This window comes from Parasteatoda tepidariorum, chromosome 7, assembly GCF_982258835.1.
Source record: "Parasteatoda tepidariorum strain Cologne lab strain chromosome 7, Ptep-v5.0, whole genome shotgun sequence".
NCBI lineage: Eukaryota > Metazoa > Arthropoda > Arachnida > Araneae > Theridiidae > Parasteatoda > Parasteatoda tepidariorum.
Genome location: NC_141761.1, coordinates 85,829,493 through 85,855,306, shown reverse-complemented (window position 1 = coordinate 85,855,306; position 25,814 = coordinate 85,829,493). Strand labels below are relative to the sequence as shown.

General features: G+C 29.5%; 1 protein-coding gene across 1 annotated transcript in view; it reads left to right on the top strand.

Annotated features, from left to right (window-relative positions):
* The first annotated feature begins 4,012 nt into the window (after positions 1–4,012).
* The window catches only part of LOC107438698 (retinal-binding protein), a 40,684-nt gene continuing 18,882 nt past the window's right edge, over positions 4,013–25,814 (top strand). The window contains exons 1-7 of the mRNA XM_087168189.1: positions 4,013–4,220; positions 12,929–13,006; positions 14,233–14,308; positions 15,099–15,142; positions 18,659–18,721; positions 20,271–20,364; positions 25,492–25,586. Of these exons, the coding sequence (XP_087024315.1) occupies positions 12,956–13,006; positions 14,233–14,308; positions 15,099–15,142; positions 18,659–18,721; positions 20,271–20,364; positions 25,492–25,586 (423 nt within the window). The 5' untranslated portion in view covers positions 4,013–4,220; positions 12,929–12,955. The remainder of the gene's footprint in view (positions 4,221–12,928; positions 13,007–14,232; positions 14,309–15,098; positions 15,143–18,658; positions 18,722–20,270; positions 20,365–25,491; positions 25,587–25,814) is intronic.

Here is a 25,814-nt window from a genome sequence, read left to right as displayed (position 1 = left end):
TCAAGTGTCCCTTTTTATGACTGCCCACATACCTTCGATCTTATTAACCAGAAGCAAAAGTAACCTTACCAGCTAGCATCCAGCATAGAACTAACTGACCTCTGAAATTACATATACTGCTGTGTCCTTATATAAATAACAAGTTAGGAATCTTGAGACATCTTTGAACAAACACAACTTTGATTATTCTATTTCAACTACTCTCTCTAGTTACAGAATCGCTCGTAACCATGGCATCGTGAACAACGTTGCCACCGGAATTTGAGCCAGCACAAAAAACAATTAAATTATAACACCTCGTGACATATACCGTTGAACATTTAAAAATAACATTAAAATCTAAACCAATCAGAATTGGGTTCAACATCGCCCAGGTTGGCGTTCAACCGCGATCACAACTTGGCGAGAATCAAGGGGTCTATTTAATATGCGATTTTTCATGCATTTTAATAATATAAATTTAATTATTTTGATTGCAGAAACATACTTAAAAATATTTCAGACCAAAACATGTTTTTTCCTATTTTAATTATGCTAAAAAAATCTGAAGAGAAAAAATTGGAAAAACCCAGATATAACAGAAATATAAAATTTAATGCCAAATTTACTTTGAAGTCATTTATAAAAAAGAGTGATGTAATTGGTTTGTAGCACATACGTAATTTCTTCACTTAAAACTTTTAACTGGTAATAAAATTTGCAGTGAATTTGTACAAGCATTAAAAAAAAAGTTTCCGAAAAACAATGTTAATCGATACACGCTTTTCTTAACTGATTATCTTAACCGATTATAGTTGAGGTTAACGTCGTTTGTAGCGATAAGTTGCCAAATCTTGTAGCTCTTCATTATTAAAAAAAAAGCTGTTGCTCCGAAATGGATGATAAGTCGGCCTCTCTAATTCAGGGGCTCTAGTCGTGGTAGTAGAGACAGACTACGTCGCCAAATTAATAGGTGTTTTACTTTATATATTTATTTTTTATTATTATTTAATTCTTACATTATATTTATTCAATATCTTATTTTATATTTTAGTTTTTATTTAAATAAATTTTTTATTTGTACATGTTTTTAATTTTGTTTATAGTTATGCTTTTAAAACGTGTTACTATGAAACTAAATAATTTAAGATCAACTGTAGTTGAAATTTTAAACAAAGTTTTGCTCTGAAAAGCAAAATTAATGGAGAAATGGAATTAATTTGTTGAAGATAAACATTAAAAAAACCTAATACAATTATTGACATCAATGATAATTACTTTTGGTAATAGTTACTTAGAAATGGTTTGTTACTTTTTCAAATTATAGTTACTTTAATAGTTAGTTTTGGTAATAAGCAATATACTAAAACGCAAAATTAATGGAGAAATGTTACTACTTCACTTAAGAGAGCGTAAAAAGAAATAGGCAAACCATGTAGTAACGTCAATGATGCCTAATTTGTTTTAGTAATCGGTACCAATTGAAATAACAATAAGGTATGATATACAGTAGAGTCCCGATTATCCGAGTTAATGGGGACCGCAACAAACTCGGATAACTGAAAAACTCGGTTAAAGCGAAGAGTATAAAAACGGAAAGAAAAAGAGAAGGTATATATGTAATATATTTAAGAAGTACGAGTATACCACATTCAATTCATATTATAATTAAAAAGCTTACTTAAAAACATTTAAAAAGCATACTTTACGAGAATTAAATAGTTTTTACTTAAAAAAAGTCCTTACTCGTTTTTCGTTCTACGTAACTTTGGCGCTTTACAGTAGTAATGTTTCGCCCTTTTTAGGGATAACAGGAAGGCTGGTGTCGCCTCTTTTTGTTGTTCTATATATTCAATAGTACATTCGATAGCTTTTAGTCCATCTGTATGAGAGATTTTTATATGTTGATTTTAATAATCACTGTCTTCATCATCTTCGCTAGATTCATTATCATTATTGACGATATTAACGATAATTTCATCAGACCAAGTTGTTGGATTTTCTTTTTCTGAGTGTTTGGAAGAAAAAATTCAGATTTATTTTTCAGCGGTTTTTTTAAAAATAAACTAGAACAAAAAAAATCCTTGAAATATTTGATAGCTCGGTTAAAGCGGAAACTCGGATAATCGGGACTCTAGCAAAATTAATAAAGAATAGGCACTTAATCGTTGTGATAACAGTAAGCAGTTGCCAAATTATTATTGCTTAATTTTGGTAGTAGGCACACCCCTGACATCATGGTAATTAGTGCAGTTTTAATAAGTGTCAAATATACTCTTATGTATGTACTAAGTATTTTATGATTCAATTTTTGCAGCAGCACCTGTACTGTACATTTTTATCACAGGTTTTTTACGCTCCCTCAGAGAATTAAGAACAGACGAAAGTAGCTTGATGGTGTTAAAGTTTGAGAGAGATGGTGGTGCCTGATGCAACAGCCTTCTGCTAGATCATAATGAATGAAGTTTATCTTTATTTTTATGGGATGAACTACCTAAATGCATGTTTCGCTTAATCTAATAACGTAAAGCCAATGAGTAAGGTGATAAATATTGAGTACGTAAAAAAAAAACATTGAAAATATTTTAGCTTTATTATTTGTGTAGGTATTTGTCTTAAGTTTTGTGCACGATTTTGTAGTGTTGTTTAGTACTGATAAATTAATGCTTATTTCTCCCCCTCCCCCTTTGCGAATAATGGGTATTCAGCTAGCAATAAATAAAGAAATAACTGAGCTTATTTTAGCTCTATTATTTATGTCGGTATGTGCTCTTGAATTTTGTGCATGATTTCGATGTGCTGTTCAGCACCGGTTTATTATTTTCTTTTTTTATTCATCTCGTACGAAGAATGGGTATTCAGCTGGTAATTTATAAATATAAACATATTCTCAAAAGTAAACGGAATTTTTTAAGCATTTAAAAAAATGAAACAGCGAAAAAATAGCACGAAGAAAATTGTGCGAATTTTTAGTGATACGAATCAGCAACTTTAAATATGCAATTTTTAAATAATTGCATAATTATAGAGTCGAATTATGTTTGAAAAAAATTCTTTCAAATATATCAAATTTTTATTTTTTATTTTCAAATTCTCTAACAAATTTTAATACAATTGCTTGAGTTGCATATTTGATATATATATATATTAGTTCAGGAGTACTAAGTACTTCTGAAAATCCATTGTATAATCGAAATTAACAATAATCCATGTCTCCACAGACCAAATTGTCATTACCATACTATATGGTAATGACATTTCTGGTTAAAGCCAAAAAACCATATTTCTGGTTAATAAAACTAAAATAGTCAGTATTTAAACCATTCACTTGGTAATTTATCATGTTGTAATGGTTTATCGGAAATTCTGATTTTTAAAATTATAGTTCTTACTATCCCACATTTAGTGAAAGTTCCCGACTCAAAATACCGGACTTAATTTAACAAAGTAAATGGTATTTAAGTCATGCTCTTAAGTATCATGATAAAATTACCAAATTTTACCACATTAACCAAATTTTAACTCCTATTATAAAACCATACTTTATTGTTAATTTTTCATTATGATTACCGAAGTACTTCGGTAAAAATCGCAGCGCTTTTTGGTGTTCCCATATAGCCAGAAGCACTTAAATTTTTCGATATTCTGGTAAATTCGGCAATACCTTCTTTCTCAGTGTAAGTAAGTACGTTATAAAATTTAGTCTAACATTTTCATGTCAATTTTGAAGCTTTTATAGAGATAATTACGCAGTTATATCGATGCAGCGTATTTTATCTCAGAAAATTATAATCGTGATCCGAATCTTATATTATCGCTTATCAAAAAAATCTTCACTTTTAAATTATCCTTAAGCAAACAAAAGTTTTCCTTTTTATAACTGTGAACAATACTTTTGACAAATTCAGCTTTTAGTCGCAGTTTAAATTCTTGGAACCCTTAATTTAGATAGTTATATTTATTATATCTTCATTAAGAGCTAGAAGGAAATGTATTATATTTTCTGTAAGGAAATTGTAGATTTCTAAATTGCAAATAACATGACAATTCGCTATGATAATATCTAAATCAAGGTTTTTCCTGTTGGCTCCTAGTGTTTTTCAAAATGGTTTTTTAATTGTAGTTGAGTAGTTCTAAGATTTATTTTAAATACCATTAAGAAATAGCCCTTCGGTTGCATTGCCTTGTTAGCTTATTATTAAAGTACTGCTTAAGTTCTGAATCTTCTATATTGAAAATAAGTAAGTTTTAATTCCATTTTATTTAAAACAACAAGTTAATTTAACTAAATAACTGTGATGTGTAATTAAAACCCTATTTTTTTAATTTCTATAATAATTTATTCCTCTCCTTAATATTGATAATTAAAAGTCGTTAAAATTTTGTTCCTAAAGATGCCTAGGCGACCCAAAGCGATTGAGCTTTAGTTTTTTGGTGGAACCCCAACTTAATAAAAAAAATCCATTAGCTGCTATGAATATACTAATAAAACAAATTGATACGTTTAATTTAAAAAATAATTTTTTAATTGTTTTAATCTTAGAATTAGATTAAAACAATAAAGAATTAGGTTGTTATTGCTTCAATCTTAGAATTAGATTAAATTTCTGACTGTTGAATTCACAGATGTCAAATAGTTTTAATTCTTAATTTGTTTTTGGCGAATACGTAAATTTGAGTTAAAATAAATAAGTTGAGTTATTGTTTTCGAAAATAAACTGCTATAAACTGTGAGAACGGTTATCAAAGATACATAATTTTTTATTCTTGAATTTAACTATTTTGAATTAAAAAGTTTGCATGGAGAAAGAAAATCTGGTAAAATTACTGTACAGTGTGATAATGACATTTCTGGTAGGAAAAAAAAAATAATCCAAAATATACAGTATAGAAATCAGTCATTTGGTAATTTTTCCTTCCACATATGGTAACGATTTAACAGAAATTCCGGTTTTCAAAATCATAGTTCTTATTACCACACATTTAGTTAAAAGTAGGAAACTTAAAAGTAAATTTAACTGAATAAATGTTTTTTATGCCATATTCCAAGGTATCACGATGAAATTACTAAATTTTTCTGAAATCCCCAAATTTTAACTTAAATCATAAAATGATTATAGAACGATATTTTACTGATAATTTTTCTCAAAATCAATACCAACGCTTCGGTAGAAATTACCAAATTTTTGATTTTTCCATACAGCCAGAAACAAATCAATTTAACCATACTTTTTTTTCTCAGTGTGATGAGAAATCATTACGCATTAATTGTAAATGCATATTCTTTTTTGCAATTTTTTATTGGAAAACATAAGTCTTCGTCTAAATTTTATTAAATTTTTTCATTGGCATGTTACATAAATATTTTCATAAAAATTACTGAGATATAAAAGAAATTATAAATAATCTATTTATAAATAATCTTCTGTATTATATTTTACTAGTGGGCTGCGCCCCCTGCTCGCTGACGCTCGCCAACCCCCGAAAATTGCTACTCAATCTTATATGGTTGCTTCACAAACCAAGCACGCTTCGCTCGCTACTAACTTAGGTACATTGCAAATGCTCAAAATTCTAAGAATTCAAAACAATCATTCAAATCCATATAACAATTTTCTTTTTTAAAAAAAAACTAGGAGGCTTCGCCCCCTGCTCGCTGGCGCTCGCCAACCCCCGGAACTGCTTTCGCAGTTCATTTTGGATTGCTTCGCAATCCAATGCTCGCTCATTGGATACGTTCTTAGCGTCTAGCTTTTGTATACTTTTTTGAACACTGAAGTTCCGAAAACTTTTCACTGTAGAAAATTCTAAACCTGTGCATTTCAATATTAATTTGAAATTGCAAACAGTTCACATATTTTTCTTAATCACGCTATTCTAAATTTCAGTTGTTGAGAAAAGTAACTGTTGTAAGTTTTGTTTTAAAGTCTTTCCCGCCAGAGGGCTAAAACCATGTGTTGTAAAACAATATGAAATAGTACTGAACGCCGGATGTAAAGCATCGGCTTCGATGAAGATAATTTTGTGAGAATTTTTTTGGTAATTCGGCGAGAATTCACCCGATTAGATATATGATGCTCACTACGTGCTCTTGCGCGCCGAAGCCTATCAATTAAAACGTATTAGCGTTTTAAATAATATAGATTAGCCATATGATGCTCACTACGTGCTCTTGCGCGCCGAAGCCTATCAATTAAAAATGAAAACTGTTGCCAACGCGAGAAAAGAAATATCATCGGTTTTATTGATACATACGTACGTATTAGCGTTTTATATAATACTAGGAGGCTTCGCCCCCTGCTCGCTGGCGCTCGCCAACCGCCGGAACTGCTTTCGCAGTTCATTCGGATTGCTTTGCAATCTGATGCTCGCTTTGCTCGCTCATTGGATACGTTCTTAACGTCTAGCTTTTGTATACTTTTTTGAACACTGAAGTTCTGAGAACTTTTCACTGTAGAAAATTCTAAACCTGTGCATTTCAATATTAATTTGAAAGTGCAAACAGTTCACATATTTTTCTTAATCACACTATTCTAAATTTCAGTTGTTGCGAAAAGTAACTGTTGTAAGTTTTGTTTTAAAGTCTTTACCTCCAGAGGGCTGAAACCATGTGTTGTAAAACAATATGAAATAGTACTGAGAGCCGGATGTAAAGCATCGGCTTCGATGAAGATTATTTTGTGAGAATTTTTTTGATAATTCGGTGAGAATTCTTCCGATTAGATATATGATGCTCACTACGTGCTCTTGCGCGCCGAACCCTATGAATTAAAACGTATTAGCGTTTTATATTACATGGATTAGCCATATGATGCTCACTACGTGCTCTTGCGCGCCGAATCCAATCAATTAAAAATGAAAACTGTTGCCAGCGCGAGAAAAGAAATATCATCAGTTTTATTGGTACATACGTACGTATTAGCGTTTTATATAATACTAGGAGGCTCCGCCCCCTGCTCGCTAACACTCGCCAACCCCCGAGAATTGCTACGCAATCCTATGTGGTTTACGCCGTGAACCATGGCTCGCTGCGCTCGCTCGCCAATGAACACAATGTTCTAGCACAAAGACATAATATATTATCATCAAAGACGTGGTATTTTATCATCAAAGACATAGTATTGTACTTATGTAGAAGAATTCTACCAATGTTCTTATTGGCTTTTAAAAAAGTATATTAGCTATTTAGATTGTACATGGTGAAAAAAATCAAAACATTAGATAAATAAGAAACATATTAGCAAAATAAATTATCAGATATTGCTTCACTAATATTCTGCATTTTAAAGCGGGAAAATTCAATGCAAAAATAAACGCGAAATATAAAAAAATTCAATGCATTCAATACAAACACTTAAACGTTTTTTAGACGTTTAGGTAGCTCCCAGTAGAAAAATATCAATTCAACAGCGGCCTTTTAAAGCATTCTCACTTCAATTAATTAATTAATTCCTAATTGGGTATAATATAAAAAAAACACAACTACTTCCACTTAGTAGGAATAACATTTACCATTACGCAATGCTAAATTCTATGCCACTATCCACATAAATGCCACCATCCACATAAATCAATTATTAATCAAAAATCGAATATCAATTACTTTTCTTTATAATGCAATAAAATCTGGCGAGCAGCTATTTAAACGATCAAACACTTCGTTTGTTTATTTGTGGCTTGAAGTTAGGCTCTCAGAAAATGTCGTTCATGGGTTAAATTTAGTAGGAATAACACAACCTGTGACGTAGGCCATAGTATACCCAATTGAGTTTAAATTAAATATTGTCATGTTTTTAGTGCATAAATCTGAATTGAACAACCTGATAATGCTTACTCTGGTTATTGTTATCTGGTTGCTCACTACGTGCTCTTGCGCGCCGAATCCAACCAATTAAAAATGAAAACTGTTGCCAGCGCGAGAAAAGAAATATCATCGGTTTTATTGATACATACATACGTACGTATTAGCGTTTTATATAATATAGATAGATTACATATTTTTAGTAAATACTAAGTCATTCAAATAAATTTGAATTCAAATAAGTGACATGTAATTCGTTAAACTTATTAGAAATGTGCTATAGTATAAAATCTTAAGATAAAATTTCTAAAACTGATATCTCTTTAAAAAGGTTAAAATTTTGGCTATATTTAAGTCTATTAAAAATTGAAATAAGTGAATTGCAATGGAAAAACCTGCATAAGCAAATAAATTCTAGTGAAACAAATAAATTCGTGATATAAATCTAAAATTGTCAAATAAATCCGTAATATGTAAATTCGTGAAAAAAAGAGCTTTCAATAAAATACTAAAATAGAGATCTATCGACAGCAAAGACTACTCACTTCTGCCGAGCTTAATAGTATGAGATTGCCGCATCTGATAGGGTGAATTTCGGAAGAGATTACATTTGGTAAGGATGCTCTCTCTGGTTATTTAAGTTTCCGTTTTTAAAAGCGCTATATGTTGAGCCACCTCAGCTAGGTTCGGCATGTGACATTTTTAGCGGCAATCATTGGTCGATTTTCTAGCGTTGCCATTCGGGGAGTTGTAATGAGGCTTTTTTTGTCGCCGTGTAAGAGAAATATCTATATAGATAATTTTATAACCGGTGTTGAACAGCTGACCCAATTCTGAGTTTACGACTATCAATGCTCAAATCCGCAGCCATGTCATTTTTAACCCAACCCAGAAGACAAAGGAACTTTTGATTCAAGCATGTTTACAAAATAGTTGAGACCTCTTTGACAGCACTGACCTGCATTTGCGATACATCGGGAGTAAACATTCCATTGTTATTCCGAATTCAAGGGGATTCTAACCCATGATCCGTCAACCGCTAAAGATATTTCGGTCAGCACTATGATCGGGGCGAGCCGGTAGCAATATCAATCAGGCACCGCTGGGAGGGATTCGAACCTGCGTCAACTCATTGGGAGGTGAGCACTCTATTCCTTGAGCCGCCGCGGCTATGGATAATTAGTTAGATACAAATATCTTTGCAGGTTGCAAAAAATTTTACTGTTTAAAAAAAATAATGAAAACCTAACTCTCGGAACCCCTATTAATTTTCCGCGGAACCACAGAGTGCCTATTCGGGAAGCCAAGATTGGGTTCTTACGCAACTTGCACCCTAAGTGTATCTAGTCAAACATGTGGTAATTTTATGCTCCAATTTATTTTGAGTTCAAAAATTATAATGTGAATAAAATGATACATATTTTTATCTGTCTTTTAAATTCAAACTTTTAAAATGCAAATTTTAAGGTTTCTTTTTTTAAAAAAATAAAGAAAACCATTAATTTCTTCAAGCGAGTGATAAAATTTTCTTTGGTTAGACTCTCTTTTAAGATAATTAAAAAAGAGCTATTAAAAGCAAATATTTATGTAATTCGAAATTTTAAGATAACAAATATATTTTTATTTGTTTTCATTGCTTCTTTTTCTTTCTTCATTATTTGAAATTACATGGACTGCGCTATGTATTGTTGGCAAGGAGAATTACTTCCCATTTATAACATCTTATTGTGTCTCCCTTTTTGCTTTTAATTTATTTATTTTTTAAATATGGTAAAGTATTTTTCTCTAAGTACCTCACTTCATTACGTTTAACACATTAACAAAATATACATGAAATTATAATAATTATATTTTTCATAAGCAAAATGATATTCTTATCGACCTGAAATAAGAAGGAAAAAACAATGATGAATGAGAAGCAAACCTCAGGGGTCAGTGAACGGAGCGTACAGGGGGTTGAGCTTGCTAATATGTATGAAAGGTAACGAATAATTATTTCGGGTAATTATCTCACTCAATATTATTGTTATACATGGCTCCATGAAATTGTCCCAATTATTAGTTTTGATAGAAAACACAATTTAAACAAAATTATTGATGTATGCCTGAGTGCCTCATCGGCACATTTAAAATTGTTACCCAAAAGGCTTTACATCGTAATTGTAAACAGCAAGCTAAAACATAAATAAAAAATGGTTATTATTAAAATGTTTTCTAGATTCGACACCTTTGATCACCCAAATACAATAAGTAATGTAATATAGAATTAATTAGCTCAAATAAAACTTTATAGAATCAGGTTCAGTCCCTTTGAAATTTTAAACTGACGCTGAACTGCACTGACAAAATAACCTGAACATTTCGAGAATTATTATAGCTTAAATAATACGAGGGTTCCTATATTTATATTTCTGTCCTTGGCAACAGTAAGTGCTGCTGGGCGACCGCAGACGATTTTAATCGAAGGTTTGATATTTTTAAATATAAATTCAGCAGACAATTTACCATTATAGCTTCATTTGTGTTGTTGACAGTAAATTGAAAAGTTCTTCTCTTTCAAAAAATGGAATTGAATCGTGAACATTTTGGTGCCATTATTTTTCATAACTTTCGACGTGGATTGTCAAGACAAGAGTGCTTCGATGAACTTAATTCTTTATTCAGCGATAAAGCGCCATCCTACAGCACTGTAAATAATTGGTATAACGAATTTAATCATGGTCGGTGTTCGATCCAGGACGAATCCCGTGCAGGTCGTCCAAAATCCGTTGTTGTGCCATAAAAGATCGATGTTGTGCGTAAACTGATAAAGCAAGATCGTCATGTGACATACCGTGAGATAGAGGTGTCTTTGGTCATTAGTATGACTAGCATTAATAAAATATTGCATGAACATTCGAGCGCAAAAAAAATTTGTTCGCGTTGGATCCCGCATAATCTGACAAACGCTCAAAAAAAAGGTTCGTGTCGATTGGTGCAAGGAAATGTTGGAAAAATACGTTCAAGATACATCAAAGACTGTGTATAACATCTACACAGGTGACGAATCATGGTCTATGCATATGAGCCGAAAACAAAACAGCAATCAACTGTATGGGTCTTCCAAGACGAGGCAAAACCAACAAAAGTTGTTCGAGGAAGAAGCACATCGAAACAAATGATTGCCTGTTTCTTCGGCATTAACGGTCATGTGGCAACAGTGGCGTTAGAGCAACACAGGACGGTCAATTCTGAATGGTACACGACCATTTGTTTGCCAGAAGTTATCGGAGAAATTCGAAAAAAGCTGAAGAACAGGCGAATCGTTCTTCATCATGACAATGCGAGCTCTCACACATCAACTGAAGCAAAGGCATTTCTGACGGAGCGAAAGATGGAACTGATGGGTCATCCGCCGTACAGCCCTGATTTGGCACCCAATGACTTCTTCTTATTCCCACACATCAAAAATAAATTACGTGGACAGCGATTTTTGACCCCCGAAGAAGCGGTTTATGCATTCAAAACGCATGTTTTGGAGTTACCTCAATCGGACAGGAAAAAGTGATTTGAAAATTGGTTCAAACGCATGCAAAAGTGTATTGATCATCATGGGAATGTTTTGAGAAACAATAAAACCAATTTCGATCCTACATATTTGTTTTTTCATTATTAGGCCAGAAATATGAATAGCAACCCTTGTATGAGAAATTGAAAAAAACGTGTCGCATTTTTTGGCGAAAAAAGGGGAGATTAACAAACGAATTTTCAATTACCATTTTTTATATTTAATTACCGTTTAGCTGATAGCGATCGCTTATTATGCCCTCCACATAACTATGACATTTCAGAAAACATAAAGAGAAAAATTCTGGTAAAATTACAGTACTATATTATTTGTGAATATAGTACGGTATTCGTAGTGAAGTTTCTGGTAAAATATAAATCTGATAATAAAAACCAAAATATGCACTATTTGAACCATTCATTTAATAAAGTTTCTATTCATGTAGTAACGGTTTACCAGAAATTCTGGTTTTCAATGTTGTGGTTTTCAATGTTGTTCTCCGATTTAGTAAAAAATACATAACTGGAAATTAAATTTAACTGAATAAATGGTTTTTATGCCATGCTCTAGGCATCATTAAAAAATTAGTAAATTTTTCCACAATTATCAAATTACATCATGTACTATCATATGTACTATCATATCGTTGCTAATTTTTTCAAAATCATTAAGAAAGCGCTTTGATGAAAATTACCGAGCTTTTTGGTGTTCCTATAGGGCCATAAGCACGGTAGATTTTACCACATTCTGGTAGTTTTCAGCATACTTTTTTTCTCAGTGTCAAATAAAGGAGAAAATTACATCGTTCCAGTGTATTAAATAAAACTAGATGTTGAAAGCACGTGTATGGAGATCACGGGAAATATGTTTGGCCAAAAAAAGTGGTTATCAGGTTGCGCTTAACGATTACATTTTTAATCGCCATTTCTCATATTCATGGTCAATAGAGATCGTTAATTTTGCCCTATACCAGATTATGACATCTAAGAATAGAGAGCTAAGATGGCTCAGGGTATAGAGTGTTCGCCTTCCTATGAGATGAACCGGGTTCGAATCCCAGCGATGGCGGGTCGAAGCGAATTCCGCATCCAGTTTACACTGACAACACTGCCGACCTAAAATATACTCGATGGTAGATGGATCATGGGTTAAAATCCCCTTGTCATCAGGCTAACCATGGGAGGTTTTCGTGGTTTTCCTCAACATGTAACGCAAATGTGGGTTAATTTCATCACAAAGTCCTCCACGATGGCAAATTTCGCCCAATACTTGATCCAGGAGTTTCCTTGTCTTCTGGATTGGGATCAAAACAAGGCTACGGAGTTGAACGTTAGTAGTCGTAAACCCAAAATCGGGACAGTTATTCAACGACGGTTATAAAATTATAAAATTTAAGAACAGAAGATTAAAAGAACTCAAAACTAGATATTCTTGACTTAACGTGTTTCACTGATGAGTCCATGATGTGTACAAAATGCTATAAAATTAAAATATTCGCTAACATTTTATGACACTACTTTTTGTTGTATTACCGACAACAAACTTCTGAAATTTTATTAAAATTATAAATGTTTCTTTGAAATTTAATTTTTTATTTTCAGGTGTAGAGTTATAGATCAGCAGACATCATGACAGTTACAGAGATCTTAGGACCTGATGTAGAAATTAAAATCCAAGATGTGAGTCCAATAGACGTAAACTTTACCCTAAACATCAAAATAAGCAACAATGTATATCCTGCAAAATCTAGCTCGTTGTGTTTCTATATATTGTTTCTCTATACATTGTTTCGTAACACAAATAGTCCTCCTATCGCAATCAAACACTGTTTTCGGTCATTTTTATTAAAAATAACTTCAGTTTAACTGGAATTGAGACGACATTTTTCTAGATCGGTGGCACCGAAACGTGCACAAATTTCAGGAAATAAATGAATCTCATAATTTGAAATTCAATAAATGAATCTCATAATGTGACATAGAAATTCGCATTTTTTTAAACGCACTGTAAAAAATTCGAAATAAAATTGCGGTACAAAATACTAGCAACTTGAATGCAGCATCTATAAAATCCATTTTTCCATAAAATCTATTTTCACCACAAAATTTATACCCTAATTTTTAGTTTAATTTAATTGCAGTGATTTAATAAATATTACTGTAAAAACTACGATATAAGTTTTTTGTTCCATAATATTTTGCTGTTAAAATTGATTTTTTGGTGCAAAGCAATAAGTGCCCATACTTTTTACTGTAATTTCATCCGGAATTTAAAACAAATGGTGTTTAAAATAATATAAATAATAAAGTTTCTTAAATTCCTTTGGAAGAGTTACCAAATCATGCTCTACGAATTTCTTAATAGCGTTTTCCAAAAAAGCATTTTTTTTTTAATTCATCCCACCGATGTCAACGATAATATTTCTACGATTTCAATTATGCTTTTATAAGATGATAAATTATTGCATTTTCTGCAATCTAAGGTATCACTTTTTTTTGTTTCTATTTTTTGAATTATATAATCTTAAAATAAAATAAAAAAATCTTGTTTTCATTAAAAAAACCTTTACATTCAGATTGGTTTGTTGCTTAAGTATACAACTAATTGCTAGTTAATTTATAAAATCTTTTTCAGAAGAAAGCAAGTTCCACATTTGTCCAAATTTAAGAGCCGACATCAGTAATAGCAAAAAATTATAACTCGCTTTTAAGTTCCATTCTAGATACTCGATTATCACTTTGGGCTACACATAAATAGACGTTGTAATTGAACATACACTTTTTTATTCAATCCTTATCACTCGAACTCAAAATTTTAAATAATCACATCCATCTTCTGTTTTCTATAAGAAATTGACGTATATACATCAAAAAATGTAATACATTTCATCATTTATTTTTTTCAGTTTAAAAAAAGATTTACAAAAGAAATGGAACTCTCAATGTACGAAGACAAATTTATGTTTTATCGATTTTTGAAAGGTAAGATTCAGTAACCTTTCAAGTTTCATCTGTCACAGAATTTATGATAATTAATCATTTCATTAACTATTCACCGTATCACTATGAATATTCTTTATAAGTATTTGTTACATCGTTATAGTTTTAAAAGCAATCTTATAGAAAAGAAATTTAAATCACTGAAATCAATTAATTACTCTTACTGTACATTTATAATTTTGGTTTATTTCACAGTTAATTAATATCAAATAAAATTAGAAATAATACAGAAATCTGATAGAAATAATAAGACGATTCACACTTTCACATAAGGAAAAAATAATAATACTTTTTCTTAAAATGGGTGCAATAATTTGAAGCAACCTATTTCTGAAAAATTCTAACTGATATTTAAATTTCTCTAAGACAAAACTAACTAAAACTTTTGTATCTTGATAACATAGCTAAATTCTTACAACCTTGGCTTCGGGAGAAAATCTTTATTTCAACGATAACGTAGATTCCTGAGATAATTCTGATACTGCTCAAAATATGGATTTTTAAATGTTTAATAATGCAAAATAGTATTTATAATTTTTATTAGTAACGATAATTAATTAATTTTGAAAGTCTCTTTTTAAAATAGTATTTTTATTCAATTCGTTAGAAGGGTACTAAAGAAATATTTGAAGCTGTACTTATGCATGAAAAGCTTGCATCTCAGTAAAAATTGCATGCTTTCAAATAAATAAAATGCGAAATAATGAACGACATGCATTCAATTTGACATATTTGTAACAAAAATGTTCTTATTTACCTATGATCATTGCAGCCCGGGACTTCAACTTGGACCAGGCTGAGTCAATGCTGCGCAAGGTTAGAATTTTGCTATTTTAATAATTTTATTTTAATATTCATTTCATTACTTTTTTTTTATTTCTTCTTCTTATCATTCTCATTATTTTATTTTATTTTAAGTTTATTTAATTTTAAATTTATTTAATTTTAAGTTTATTTAATTTTAATTTTATTTAATTTTAATTTTATTTAACTTTAATTTTATGTAATTTTTAATTTTATTTAATTTTAATTTTAATTAATTTTAGTTTTATTTAATTTTAATTTTATTTAATTTTAATTTTATTAATTTATTTAACTTTTTAAGATTTTAACATGCATAATTTCCTTTTAAAAATAAGCAAATTTATAGCTATTGTAAACAACATTTTATCTCAGCATAGTATAGCCAAGAATTAGACAATTTTTTAAGTTCTTTCATCTGGATATACAAAACAACACAGCTTAAATACCTTAAAATCAAAATAAAACTCCAAATTTATAATATATTTACTATTTTTAAGAATAGAATTGACTGCAGTTAAAAACGGTCAAACTGTTTAAATATTTTAAAATTTATAAAACTTTTTCAAAAATAAGGCTATAGTTCGGCATTATTTTTTACCATGCTGAACATTACTTAAAGCATTGATTATTTCTTAATATTCATTGCTTTCAGTTGAATATTAAGAGATATTCATTATAAGAATAAGGATCTTATGAATATTAAAAAACAGTCATAATAAGAATTATAATATAATGAATAGTAAGAAATATTCATTGTTTATAAAACAAAATAATTAAATTTGGTATCAAAACTTAAATTAGCAGTTATGAATATGTCACAAACTCACACCCATTATGATTATAGCATAGAATTGGCTTAAATGCGTAATTTTAAGAAACATGAGAGTCTTAAATAGCCTAATGAATTTTTTTAATGCAATCTACACTGTTTATTACGACACCCCATTAGAGTGACTCTTCCATTACAACGACAGATGCATAAAGTCCTCTTTATTATTCCATAGATTTAATGTTTTTTTTGATATTCATTCGAACTTCTATACCGAAATTTAGTCATTTTATTTAGATAAAAATTTCAAATAATTAATATTATATAATTAATAATATTTAAATATTATTTCCTTTACAATCCTTACTATGCAATAAATTTAAAACACCTTAAAATCTCTTTGGATGACCTTCTGAATTCTTATCCTAATTCATAGGCGGTTGTAGTATGTAGTCATTCATAATTTGTTTACCTTTCTTTTCAAAAGATTCAATAAATTTATCCATCATACTTTTCTTGTTTGAAAATTGAATTCTCCCTTTTTGTAAAGCGTCGATCTTCCTGTGTGATTTATTTTAGAATTAAAATATTTTTTAACAATTTCATTGAAGTATGTTATTTATGAAAAATCGAAGCCCCGAACTATTATATTATATTTAATGAATTTTTCTCCGATAAAATATTATTTTAAAAAGCACTTTTGCGTTGATATTAATATGGAAAGAAAGGCAGCGTTATAATTAATTTTTGTATTAGCAACAAAATTGCTCTTATTGCTTTGTTAAATATGCTTGACCTTCTAAGAGTAAAACTATTTCAAGTAAGCGCCACCAGGAGGGTTAAAATCGGGTTAAGAGTTAATATTTACAGCATTTTAATTATGCATTATATGGCTTCTGTTTTTACCCGAACCAGAATGAGCGTCGACTGTAAAATCTCAAACAATTGTATCATTAATCCTTTTTTTTCTGTATTATCTTTCCTTGATAAGAATGAGAAAGAGATTTTTAAATCTATAAGTGAAAAATGTTCCACAACTAGTTTTAGTTACTCTTTTTCATAAAAATTAGGCAATAAGACGATACAAACACAAATTTTTAAATATATCCATTCCCCTGGCTCATTTGTTCGAATTTTTTATCTAAGAAATATTGTATCTCTAACAATAGCACTGTACAACATGAAAAATGATCTTTCAATGGTGAAATATGAGCTTCTTGTATAGATATTTTTTTCTGAAAATAAATTTTCTGTAACAATTTTTATTTGTCACCCACCATTTTCTCAAAAATCGACATATTAGCTTGGCGTCTCTACGAATTTTAATAGCTCTACGCAATTCAGCAGCTTGGAGACTCCGCACGGCTAACAGCATAAATTTCATTGATTGAGAGGCTATCGCCAACTTGATCATATGAACGACCTTTGGCGACTTTATTTACCCGATATTTCGAGGTTCTAGATTCAAAAATTCGTTAGAAGTTTGGCGACTGTTATCCTACTAAAACATTGCGTGATGACCTTCTTCGTTTTGAATCAAGGTTTCAACCTTGGCTTTGAAAACTCTGTATAAACAAACCTTTTGCACTCACGCTTTCTGCAAGCACCCTTTGTTTGTTGTTATAAAATACATAGCGATATCTGAAAGACAGAGAAATGCTTTCAAATTTATTATACAGTGAGCAAACTAAAAAATGGACCACCCTGAATAACTTTTGATTTCTTGATTGGAACTTCAAGTTCTAGTACTCAGTTTTGAAGGTTCAAAGAAGAAACCTGTAATATGCTAATTAATTACTACAGACAATATTTGAAGTAACTAATTCAGACTCCAAAATGCATTTTCTCTAAACTTAAATTTTGCGAAGTCGTATTTTTAAAATCCAATTTTTCAGGTACTATTCTTTCTATATTGATTGGATCCTCAAGTTCTAGTACTCAGTTTTGAAGGTTAAAGGGAGAGACCTGAAACATGTTAATTAATTACTACAGACAATATTTTGAGTTACAAATTCAGATTCCAAAATGTTCTTCCTCTAAATGCGAATTTCGAAAAAGTTATATTTTTTAAATTCGATTTTTCAGAAATAATTCGATCAGTTTCGCTCAAATTTTATATTGTGCCATTTAAAATAATATTCTTTAAAATGATGCAAAAATTGTATACCTTACATTTCAAAAGTTTTTCGACTATAATTAAATAAAATAGTAAAAAATAATAAATATTTATTAAAAGTTATATTTTGGGTGGAATTATCTTTGCTCAAACGAATTTTATAATTGTGAGTAAAAAGTTTTCAATTAACTTGAAAATTTCTCGAAATATGGAGAAATTCTCAAAAGTAAATAAAATTAACAATAAGAGATTCAAGCTTCACTTTGGATCGTTCTCATGATCAAACTATTGCGATTATATTTCCCAGATTGTGGCTACCCCCTTTATTTAGGGGGTCAGAAATCTGAATTCATTGTAAAAAAAAAAGGTTTCTTTATTCAGGTAAAGTACTTTTGCGTCTGATATCGTGACTTAAAATACCGTGTGTACTAATTAATTCGCATATTTGAAGTCACTCCTTCGATACTTTAAGATTGAGTCCCAGGAGGTGAAGATCTGATCATTAAATCATAAGCTATTCAGGATGGTCCATTTTCTTTATTTTGCGCACTGTATTCATTAAAAATACATTTGTGTGATTGAGTTAAAAGTTTGTTATTTAAACTTTAGGAACATTTTCATTGCTATAAGATTTTCATTACAGCACTTAGAATGGAGAAAGGAATTTAAAATAGACAAAATCATGACAGAACCTTTCAAGCTAGATGTAAGTATTTTTACTGCTTATCATGAATATAATTAGTACATTGCCATTCTATGATTTCCAAAATTTAATGTTCAAAATATTTTTTTACTTTAAATTTTTGAAAAAAATAAAGACAAATTTATCACAACGTTTTTTCATATTTTGGGGTAACTTGGTACGTAAGTAAATAATCTAGTGTTTAAACTTCAATATGAAAATCGATAAAAAAAATTCTCAATAATGACTATGACCAAAAAAAGTAATAGCTGCAACGATGAAATAAAAGCAAAAGATACTTTAAAAGTAATTTCTGATCATAATTTTGAAATTGCAATTACTAATACATTGTAAAAAATTCCGAATGAAATTATGATATAAAGTACTGGCACTTAAGTTAAGTTATTTACCGTAAAATATTGTATAGTAAATTTTACAGAAATATTTACTTAATTAGAGTCATTGTGGGATTTTACGCTAATTATTACTTTAAAAATAACGGTTTATAAGATTTTTGTTCCGTAACATGTTCCGGTAAAAATGGATTTTACGGTAAAAAGTACTGTAAAAAGTACCTTGATAGCCGGTACTTTTTACCGTAAATTGATATGGAATTTTTTACAGTTACGCAACTTCTATTTTTATTGCGTGCAACTTCTATTTTTTATTTAACGATATACTAAAGCATTATTCAGACTTAATATAAATTAAAATCGTTCTCTTCTTCATTCCTTTTAACACCCCATTCCTTAAACTTTAAACAACAGCTATAAACTTGGCGAGAAAAGATGAAAGTTGTAGGTCCATAACTCTCTATTTTTGGTTTGATTCGCACTGTAGTGATAATTAAACTAAAGGATAAAAAACTTAAACCCATAGTCCTAATTAATTATTGTAAAGGAAAATTATAAGTTTAATTTTCTTATATAATGAATCAACTAAAAATGAATGAATTTAAACCATTTTAGTAAACTTAAGTATAAGCAAAAAACTACTTTAAGCAAAAATTGTATCAACAAACAATGTTGAATATTCTTACAGACGTTAACTATCTTTATATGATTATCTTTATTCCTTTCTGCCCTCGCCTTTATCATTGCTTGCCATTAAATAGGTATAAATAGCTATGGTATATATGGTAATGGATAATGGTAATGGTATATCTAAGGTATTGGATAATGGTAACGATGAATATAACATTATATTTTAAGTTAAATTAAATATGTACGGAAAACTTCTGTTCGAAATGTATTTTTTGGAATCTCATAAGGAAAAGGATACCATTTCACTATGAGTAAGCACCTTAAAAGTAGACACCACACATTTGATGTCTCAGTTTCAAATTACTTAAATTTAACAACCAGCATTTCGTAAATTGTCGCATTTATGTTGCGCAAACAGTTTAAACTAATTAAACATTACATAGTTTTTATAAAGCCCATTATTGATAATGTCCTGACTACATTTCTCTTCTAAATGAATTTAACCCAAAATGTTACATCGTACCTTGTTGAATATTTTTACTTAAAATGATTTCACTTCAAATATTTAATAATTTCTCTTTCCTTACCAGAAAGTAGAAGAGTATATAACACAATGTTATATTGGTAATACTAAAGAAGGTTCCATCATTAAGTATTTTGCCTATGGAAAAATGGATTTTAAAGGTGACGCTTTTAAATAATATTTTAAGATTATATACCTATTTAGAATAAATATTTCTAAATATTTTGCTAGTAATACTTAAATATGAATAATAACTATGATTTAATATGCATATTTAAATAGAATATTTGTGTTAGAAAATTGAGGTCGCAAATTCATGATATTATATGTTGGGGGGACTGGAAAATAATGTCGTTTTGGTGCATTTGATATTTGTCATCATTTTATTTTTAATCAATAATGTATTCACCCTCGTGAGCAACAACTTTTCAATGCCGAATCGAAAATGGATCGAAATGGATCAGAAAAAAAATAATTGGTTTTTAAGACTAACCAATATTTATTGGGTCGAAACGACATTACTTTCCTGTCCCCCTAATATAGTACAAGCTCTTTGCTCGTCAAATACCTGAAGTCACGTTGCTATCAGGATTATTTTACAATATAAATTAGCTTCTTTGTCCACTCATCAAAGCTATTGATTTACAAAAAATATTTGCAAGAGGCAAAATATTAACTTGATTACAGTAATAATAGTTTATATAAAACCAGCTGAATGAATATTTGTTTCTGGTACGGGTGAAAAAAAATTAAGCAATCAAAAAATCAGAACTAAATCATTCACAAACCTAAGAGACGTATACCAGCATAGTTAACTAAACTAAAATAATTCCATTACTTTTTTTTCAATTAGAATTATTATTGTTCTTGGGGAGGGCTTTACGTTATTAGATTAAACAAAAATAGTTTTACTACTTCATCTCCTCAAAGTGAAGATTGACTTCAGTCAGTATCTGTTGCTCAAAACGAACTCACGACAGTCAATCAGGCAACTTTCTCTAGTACTTATCCCTCTCGAGGAAGCGTAAAAAAAACTATTTGCACATTATTTATATTAAAACTGATATGTGTGACTCTTTGGAAACATGACAATTCGGACCAAAAAATTTCTTCAAATTTATAGTCTTCAAAATAATCTAAATTTTTTATGTATACTTATTTAGTTACATTACAGACAGCAGTGCAGTTTATTGACATTTGCTCAAAAAAAAAAAAAAATAGAAATTCACCGAATCTTGAATGCCAGAAGAATGGCATATTAGCCTAGAAGTATAAAAAACAGTCATTTTAAGTTAATAGTTAGCAACTCAACTAAAGCCTTTATGTTGGATGGACCATAAATTGCTTAAATTAATTCTTTTTATCCATTGTAGAAAGAATAAAAAATGTTTTTGTTGCTGATATGTACAGAATAAAATTGTGTATAATAAATCAATAAATAAATAAATGACTTTGATTACATTCAAGCATATTACAATCATACATAAACTTGGTATTAGGTAAATATTTGCTTTCCCTCTTTACAGTAAACTGTTTAAAAAAATTTCTGTTAACACTTCAACGTCCAGGCATTCATGAGCCAGGAAAATGACAGCCAGGATAATGACAAATTTGCTATTTTATAGCATTTAACTTTACTTTAATTTAACATTTTGGCCTAAGACGTTTACATTCCGCAGAAAACAGCAGGATTTCTTGAAATAAATTAGATAAATCCATGTAGTTTATGTTATTAATGATTTCAAAAAGACAGGAAAATGGCAACATAAAAACCTACTCCCCTTGAAAAAAATTTTGAAATAGATTTTGAACCTGAAAGTTGGCTCTTTATTCATGCAACAAGACATGTTCAGATAGGAGGGTATCTAATCAATCTAGTAACATAAGATATTGATTGCTGGCTCTATCTATTTTGGTTATAAGCCACTAAATAAAAGTAGCCAGGAAAATGACAGATTTTCATGTGACAAACACATTATTGACAGAAAAAATAATTTTAAGCGAAGTTTTTGTAAATTATACCCTCTGCATATATTCTAGAAATGCTCACATCGGTTGAGATAAAAAAAATTAGATATTGAAAAATTTATACGAAGTTTTGAAGCTAGTTGTTATTGGATATATTGTTTGTGACATACCAGAAGCATGACATTTTGAAATTAAAATAAATTTTATAAATATACAAAACAGCCGATGCTAGTACAAGGTCATTTAAAAATGCTAACAGCAATGCTATTTATTAAAAAAAAAATTAAAAAAGTTCTTTTAGTAGTATAGTATTAGATTTTGGAGCAAGAAACTGTAAATTGTCATATTTCGTGAAAATCACCCATATAATATATTATTATATCTTGGTGTAATATATTATATCTTGGTATAATATATCATTATACAATAATAGTAAAACGATCAATAATAGTAAAACGATTATTTACGTAAACGAATTCGTACTTTTCCTCTGTTAATTTTTTTTTTCTTAGCCTATTTTTTATGTTAATTAATCCCTTGTACCAAAATTAATCAAGTATTATTCACATAATAGTATGGAGATTTTCTACGGTTCTCCTGAACGATTTAAAATTATTTCTCCATTAATTTTGATTTTCAGTACATAACTTACTTTTTTTATTTCAAATACCACCGATTTTGAATTATTTAGTTTCATATAAATACCTTTTTAAAACATAAATATTTTTAAAAAAACACTGCGTTTCAGAAAACTTTGGTAATGCTAATTTGATGACATATGCTATTCGCGATCGCAACGCTCGAGTACGCCGTCTAGCGGGAGCCTGTAAATATCGGACATTAATTTATCACGTTTTCATTTAGTTCCATCAAAGTCATTGACTGAATCAGACGCCATTTTTTAGCAGCAAATAAGAAACAAAATTTCCCTAAGGAAAAGGCCGAAGAACTTGAAAAAAATCTCCAGAATATTAGTAAATCTTTCAGGAACAGAACACGCCAAACATTTGAAGAAAAATTCCTCAATAATTTTTAATTTCTATTATCAACAAACTTGCAACTGATGACTTCCGATTTCGGATACTGTTACAGATGTGTGTATTAAGGTAAAATGCATTTCTTCTGTCTTCAATTCATTACGAATTAAAGTGAAGTCAACATTGCTTTCGTCATTCCAGTGAATAAATATGAATTCAGAACATACAGAATTGTAATAGTTATAGCATATTCTTCTTCGTTATAGAATAGTATATATTTCTGTATCCATATAATTCGGAAAACAACAATAAAAAATTATCCAAGTTACTTGAAATAGTGCCATTTGTGCTGATTCTTAATTAATTTAAATCGTTTTCTTGGTAAGTTTTTTTTTAATTTTGAAAGAATAAGTTCAACTAGAATTCAGCTATTCTGTTTTTAGCTACATATTCAAATTCATATCAATTATAAAATTTTGCTGTGTAGTATGTTATCTAAAAGTAATGAAGGTATAAACTATGTATCTATTATTTGAGAATAAAGTTTTCAAACAAGGAACTTATCATTTTGGAATTCTCCGGGAATCATAAATCAGGTAAGTGCAATGATTTTTACAATAAAAAATTTGCTTGTAAATATTTTTTTTTCATTTGATGATGGTTCTCTACAGAATGGTTTTTTACGTCTGATTAAGAACTATAAGAATAATAAAAAAAAGAAACAATATGAAAGTTTTTATTTCAATGTTAATAATTCTTAAAATCGTTTTTTTTTATCCTAAGAATTCTTTATTTTCCGTTTTTTAGTTTATAATTTTTTGATAAAAATTGTTCTCAAAATACTTTTGAAAAATTAAATGGTATAACATTACGTGTTTATGTATACTTCTTGTATATTCCAATGTTTGAAATAATATGATTCAGAAAAGTATGGAATAAAAATTCGGTACTTACGACGTATTAACGCCACCGCCGCTACAGATTTGGCGGTTTTTAAGTGCCGCCAATCTACACTTAAAATTTTTGCGACAGTTCATAAAATAAAACACTTTATTTAAAATCAAAATAGTTAATTGGATTTCGGTGGAAAATGAGCCGATATAGAGTTTAGCATAGATTCAAAACAATCATATCGCCATATGAACTCTGATGAATAAGATTCCAAATGAAATAACATTTCCAAAACGTACGTTTGCCAAGATAAAGTTTTATGTTGTGGGAATTGGTACATTTTCGTTTTTTCGGTAAAATATTTCCCTCCTGAAAAAATAAAATTGCATCTTGTTTTGTTTTTGGCAAATCCCAAAGACGAATATTCGTAGCACTAAAAATGGCGACAAAAAAGAATTGTTTTTTGTTTTTGTTTCGTCAGCATTCTTTATTTTACGTTTCTTAGTTTCTAAATAATGATTTTTATTGAAACTTGAAATTTTTTGATAAAAATTGTTGTCAAAAAACGTTGTTTACAAAATTAAATTTCATAAAATTATGAGGCTTTTGTATACTTTTTGTTCATTTTAATTTTTGAACTAATATGATTCTTAAAACTATAGAATGTAAAGTTTAAATGGGCCTTTCATGTTATATCATTAAATTTAGTAATACTATTTCTCGGGCATTAGGTTTTAACTCTTATAAGAATATACATATTTTTTTCTGTTAATGTACAAATATTTTTCCGATGTGTTTTGGATATTCCTTCTCTAATAAAAAGAGATACCATTTTGTTTTCGGTTGTACAAGAAAGAAGATCAAGCATTTTTCTTTTTTAAATTTAATAAGCTACATTAAAGAAGGAAAGTTGCAATGCTACACGCTACATTAACGACGTCTCCAGAGTAACTGAATGACGGTTCATATGGAAATCGCAGGTAAGCGTCTCATACAACAACGCCCCCTGTAGTTCGTTGCGATCGCGAATCACGTTTATGTTGATCATTGAGTTAATGAACATAACGAATAAAAAATATTTAAATGTTTAAGAACGAGCTATAAACTTCTTTTTGTTCATAAGAGATGTAATCTAGCAAATGGTAATGGTCTAATCTGCTCAAATCTTTGAAGAAACAAAAACGTCTACAATTTCATTTTTAACAAAGGAAAGTTTAAAACCAATGAAAAGGTTCCGTTTTTCAAACGTCTCTACTGAAAAAAATTTTCGAAGGATAGACAATAGTACTGATACTATTGTCTATATTTGTTAACTACATATTATTTGTGATTTCCTTCGTTCTGTCTTGTTTTAGTGAAATAAAATAAAAATATTAACTTTATTCTTCAAAACACTTTCATTATGATTGCAATTCAATTGATCTTATCTAAAAGTTTTTCATTTGCTTTAAGGGTGGCGAATGTCATCGAAGTGGTCAGATCGCATCAAGTCTACAATAAAATTAACCGAGCATGAAAAGGCAGCTTTAGATAAGCAAGTAGAAAAGGTATTTTGTTAGTTTTTAATAACTAATACTAATTATTCATGTTTTCATTCAAAACCACACTACAATAGATCATTTTCGTTATGATATGGAAGAAATATTTGAAATGTAAGTTTTATTTCGAAAATTCGAGAAAAACTCTGATAAGTGGGAGATATGGACACTACCTTGCAATAATTTATAAGAAATTTTTAGTTTTCATATTTTTTTTAATTTCTCAAGAAATACTAA